Raw genomic sequence first — 6000 nt, 5'->3', positions numbered from 1 at the left:
TAATGAATCCATAAACTCAAAGCTTGTACCCTATGACTGGAGAATTTCAAGTATAGTACCTATATTTAAGACAGGAACAAAGTGATCTGGAAAACTACAGGCCTGCAAGTTTGACCTCCGTTGCATGCAAGGTCTTAAAACAAAATTTGAAGGAGAGAGAGTAAAGACATGGAGCTAAACAGTAATTGGTATGAAATACAACATAGTTTTAGAAAAGGTAGATCATGCCAACCTACCTGATCTCTTTCTTTGAGAAGATAACTGATTTTCTAGACAAAAGAAATGCAGTAGATCTATTCTATCTGGATTTCAGTAAAATATTTTGATACAGTTCCAAACGGGATATTTAGTTAAATTGGAGGAGATGGGGATTAATACAGGAATTGAAAGGTGGGTAAGGAACTGATTAAAGGGGAGACTACAGTGGGTCATACTGGAAGGTGAACTCTCAAGCTGGAGGGAGGTTACTAGTGGAGTTCCTCAAGAATCAGTCTTAAGACCAATTTTATTTAACATTTTCAACAATGACCTTTGCACAGAAAGTGAGAGTGCGCTGAAAAAAATTGTTGGCTGGCATAAAATTGGGAGATACTGCCAATATGGAGGAGGACTAGAATCACATAAAAAGATTTGGACAATCTTGACAACTGGAATAATAGAAATAGGGTGACATTTAATATTGCAAAGAGGGACTAACAACAAGAGTTGTTGCTATAAGCTGGGGACTTAACACTTTGAAGCAACAGAGGAGGAGAAAGACAATCCTAGGATGCATTAGGCAAGGTATTTCCAGTTGCAGTAGGGAAGTTTTATTACCAATGTACAAGTCACTGGTCAGACCTCATCTGGAATAGTGTGTGCAAAGAAGGGCTACTATCTTTAAGAAAGATGAATTCAAACTGGAGTGGGTGCAGAGAAGGGCTACTAAGATGATCAGAGGAATGGAGAGCCTATCCTATGAGGGGAGGCTTACGGAGCTTGGCTTGTTCAGCCTAACAAAACAGGCCGAGGGGAGAGATGATTTCAGTTAAGCGCCAGTGTTGACACAAGAACAAATGGATATAAACTGGCTATCAACAAGTTTAGGCTTGAAATTAGATGAAGGTTTCTGACCATCAGAAGAATGAAGTTCTGGAATAGTTTTCCAAGAGGAGCAGTGGGAGCAAAAAACTTTACTTGTTTAAAAAACCCTAGTTTATGGAGGGGATGGTACGATGAAATTGCCGACAATGGCATATGGCCCATCCATGTCTGCTATTAGCAGATCTCTCTAATGGCTAGAAATAGGATGCTAGATGGGGAGAGCTCTTGAGTTACAGAGAATTCTTGCCTAGATATCTGGCTGGTGGGTCTCATCCACATGCTCAGGGTCTAACTGGTCACCATATATGAGGTCAGGAAGGACCCATGCCCCCCTGGACAGCATGGGGCATGGGTCCCTTGCTGGTTTTAACTAAAGCAAAAGGTGGATTTTCTGTAACTTGGAGACTTTGAATCAAGTTTTGAGGACTTCAGTAACTCAGCCAGGGGCTATGGACCTATTGCAGCAGTGAGTGGGTGAGGTTCTGTGGCCTGCCATGTGCAGGAAGTCAGACTAGATGATCATGATGGTCCCTTCTGGCCTTCAAGTCTATGAGTCTGGAAACAAATGTGTTTACCATTTGAATAGATAATGAAACATTTAAATGACCACAGTGACTGCCTGTGGTTGCTTAAGAGCAAATTTCTCTAGCCACTTCTGAAGCATTAAAGGTTTTATTTTTGTTATTACAAAACTAAGATTTTAAAGCTAAAAATGGCTTTTGTTGTGGAGTGAAGTGAATTGTTAGTTACCAAAGGGATGTGCAGATACCATGGGCTCCTGCTATATTTCCCAGTTTGTCCTGTAAACCATCTCTAATTTTTAGGTAACATTGATGTACTTCATAAATTTAAAAAACATCTACTTGTATTGATAGTTGGTCCCAAGTGAGCCAAAGTAGGTTTGTTTCCCCAATTAATGGCACAGTGAGCAACTGTCACACTAGTGCACTACTAGAATAAATGATTAAATCAACTGAGAGGTACCAAACCACTGTAATAGAAGTGTCACAGGATCAGTGTTTTGCCTTAGCATTATCCTGTGACAATGTTCTGGTTCACTGACAGTATTACTTAAACAATTCAACAGTAATTTGAAATAGAAAATGTTTTGGCTAAATTCCTTTTATTTATTTTGCACAGGAAAACGTAGAACTGCTCACAAGCCTCATTCAAAGCCAAAGGTGTCAGATGTTTTTGAGGTACATTTTCTAGAAAATGGGATGGATTCAAAGTCCAAGGGCTGTTCCCAATCTGAGGAGGAACTGTGGGCCCGATTGGAAGAACTTGAGAGACGAGAAGAGATGCTGGGTGAATTTGACAGGTATATTACTGTTGCAGGTTTGGGCTGAAAGATGTAATTAAAGTCCTTACTAGTATGAACAAATAGGTGCTTTTTGCAGTTGATTTGCTTAAATCAGTGATGGTTGAGGAGCATTGCTGCATGTTGAAAAGTGTATGGTTGTTGATTTTGTTTCCATTATAAACTGAGAAAATCCTAAAAACATCCATTCAGAACTCTGGATACTTTTTAATACCTTAAAATTCACAAAAATAAATAAAATGTGAAACTTAAAATAAGCTGCTCATAATAGAGGAAGATCTGTTTACAGAGCCTGACTACCACAGACTTTCTGTGTGATCGGGATACATTTAATTTCTGTATACCTCAGTTCCCCATCTGTGAAATGGGGACGATAAAACTTCCTTACCTCAAGGGTATAATGTGAGAGTAAACTAACTAATGTTTGTGAGGAGTTTGGAGCCTATAAAAACCCAGATAGCTAGAGAGAACTAAAAGAATTAACTTGGACTCTAATTATGAGGGTAGGGTGAAGAAGGTTGGAATGTAAAGGGCCAGATTTTCTACTGGAATCCAGCCCCTGAGTGGTTCAGAGGAGCTGGAATCTGTCTGTAAATGTCCAGGAAGGAATCCCCTCATTCTCCTGACATAGGGAAACTACCCAATGGCAGAGGCAGCTCCTGTGACTGCTGCCTCCCTCCCATGCCCGTCAGAGGGCACAACATGGAAAGGAGGTTGGAGCATTGCAGAGTAGAGTTCCACTACTCCCATCCTCCAATGGCATAGGGGCCATTTGAGACCCTATGCCAGGGTGTGAGTTAGAACAGCTCTCTAGCTGCTTTCACTGGCCCTGGGGCTACTGCAGAAAGGCCCTTGATCATGGAGCTGTAACCAGCTCCCTGACACCCTCATCTGTCTCTTGCATTGATTAGAGCTTGGTTGCAAGAGAGACTCTGGCCCAAAGTGTACAAGATGGGTAAGCTAGTATTATAGTTGGACCTTTCATATTTCTGACCTGTTGTGTACAATTCCTGAGTAAACAACTCTTTTAATTGTGAATGACAATCCTTAGAGCTGTTTTGGTCCTAAAGCAAAAATTATGACTTAGGACCAGATTGTGGCTCTCTTGTTTGCATTGATAAGCATTTCCTTATTGAAGTGGTTCCATTATGAGTAAGGGCTCCACAGTCTGACCCTTAAAAAAAACTATATCATGCATGATATTGTTCTTCCCTAACCTCTTCCAGAAAATCTCATCTCATAGGTAAAGGAAATTATTCAGTGGTTTCATATGTTATTCGGTAAGTTATCTTGTTAGGCTATGATGTGTTGATTAGTTTTCTTTCCTTAAGTATTTTTTGCAATTTATAGGACACCTGATACAATTGAGGCAAATGGAGAAGATACAACTTCCTCTGAAGAGGAGAAAGAAGATAAGACAGATCTGAATGTGGTACACAGAGTGGAAGACTCTACTACTCAGGACAATGTACAGAAAGAAGTAACAACTTCAGAATTGTTCAGTGGCCAAGTTAATGGCCCAAGTCATTATCACAGTGATGATGAAGACGATTTAGGAGTTGATCATTTTGTACCAACTATATTTTTCTCTCATACTGTTGAACCTAAAAGGGTTTGTACTATTACTTTTTATGTATCTATCTCCATATAATGTAGATAGTATATATACTACATGCTTTATTTAAAATAGTGTACCCCAAAGTGCTGGACAATAAAGTATACCATTGCTTTAATGAGTCAAAAAAAAGACCTACCTCACATAGGTAAGATGGTGTCAGAGTTCAGAGCTGAAGCCAATTCCTTGTTTACTAGGTTTAAAGAGGCAGGGACCACAACAAAAGCAGCATCCTTATCCTATGGGGAGAGAGTGATGTGTTATCTAGAGCAACTCCTATAGTCAAATGAAGAGGCAGCAGCGATGTATTCTTGAGGGAGTCATCCAGCCTGCCAGAGCTGAAGTTAAACGCTAAAGCAAGTGTGAAAAGAAGACTCTTATGAAGAAATAAGTCAGAAATATGTCTACATTATAATTGGGAACAATTTCTCAAGGAAAATGGTGAAAGATCCCATCCCTTGGGAATTTAAACAGTAATGGACAAAACACTAGTAGATATACTGCTTTGATGGGGTTGGGGGTGGGAGTGAGGGAGTGCACTAGATGTCCTAATAGATCTCTTCCATCTTTAATATCTAGGATTTTTTCATCTGACAGAAACAGTAGTAGTAACCAATTTATCTGTCGTTGGAATCTAACCATAGATTATACTTCTAATAGCACATCTAAAATGTTACTTCAGGAGAATTCTAACTGTTTGTGCTACTTACAGCCCTAGAATCTTTTTTTTTTTCTTTTATGAAAATGCATTTTATATTTATTTTAGACATGCAATATTGTAAAATGTAAAAGCTATCGCAGAATTCAAGGTGTTTTGTCAAACATTCATGTGAAACTTTGACAGTAAGATCCATGGCTAGTCTTGTATTTAGGACCCTGACTATAGACAAAGTTTAATTTGGCTTTTTATTTCAGAAGGTTTCTTTTGCTGCTCTGTGTTTTGAAACCCCCCAATTCAGTCATGAATTCTCTAAAATGATACCAAAAAGAGAGATTCAAGTTTTCATACTACCAGTGCCATGTCACACATTTCTAAAAGGTAGCATCCCTGGTCCAGGTGTTCTAAAAATGCCTTTTACATTCAAGGCAGACATTGCATTCAGGGGAAACTAAGCTCTTGGTCAGAATTAATGGTTTAGAATGTATGGTTTGATGTATAATCAGGTTGTTTATTCTTACCCAATCCTGGTGCAAGAAGCTATTTCTTGACACTAAGTGCTAATGCACATGAATTTTGCACATAATATCGAGACAGTGAGCACTGAGAATGTCACTGTCAATACATTTTGTTGTTTAGCTGTAGTCTCTCAGCTGCTTGGATATGAAGAATTCATGAACTGACTTGATCCATGCCCTCGTGATTGCTTGATTTTTATACTCTAGACCAATTTGTGTTTTAATTTTCAGGTAAGAATAAACACAGGAAAAAATACTACTTTGAAATTTAGTGAAAAGAAAGAGGAGGCCAAACGTAAAAGGAAGAATAGCAATGGCAATGGACACTTGGTTCCAGAACTGCCTAACATAAAAACACCAGCAGACATTTACCGGTATGTAATGTATAGTGATAGCTGCCCTGCTTTTCCCATAGCACGCTTGAAAAGTAAGGCCTTCTTTTGTGTTCTAGCGTGTCCTCTTTGAAGCATCCTGCAGCAACTTTGAAATCTTACCCAAATATGGAGCTGCACAGTGTCTCCCAAAAGAAGCATTTGGAACTGGGTGTACATTTTAAGAAGTGAACACTTGTGTCTCCTGCATGGTTGTCACACGTTTAAACTGCCACACTTCATAGCTATTGCATGCTGCTTTGCTGAGAGTTGCATTTTCTCAAACTAAGAGTCGAACATAATTCCTTTTAGCAGTGCTTTTAAAATTTACCCCACTGCTTCATGCCATATCTTCTGCAACTTAAAGGAAATAAATGTCTCATTGCAAATTGTTTAAACACATTGTCAATCAACTTCCTTTTAAATATTTTTTA

The 6000-nt window shown here is 38.9% G+C and overlaps 1 protein-coding gene across 1 annotated transcript in view; it reads left to right on the top strand.

Moving 5' to 3' along the window:
- URI1 (URI1 prefoldin like chaperone) overlaps nt 1-6000 on the top strand; it is a 55456-nt gene that overhangs the window by 44010 nt on the left and 5446 nt on the right. Inside the window, exons 7-9 of the mRNA XM_054048661.1 lie at nt 2224-2404; nt 3755-4016; nt 5427-5569. Of these exons, the coding sequence (XP_053904636.1) occupies nt 2224-2404; nt 3755-4016; nt 5427-5569 (586 nt within the window). The remainder of the gene's footprint in view (nt 1-2223; nt 2405-3754; nt 4017-5426; nt 5570-6000) is intronic.

The sequence above is a fragment of the Malaclemys terrapin genome, chromosome 14, assembly GCF_027887155.1.
Source record: "Malaclemys terrapin pileata isolate rMalTer1 chromosome 14, rMalTer1.hap1, whole genome shotgun sequence".
Lineage (NCBI taxonomy): Eukaryota > Metazoa > Chordata > Testudines > Emydidae > Malaclemys > Malaclemys terrapin.
This window is presented reverse-complemented; position numbering and strand designations above follow the sequence as displayed.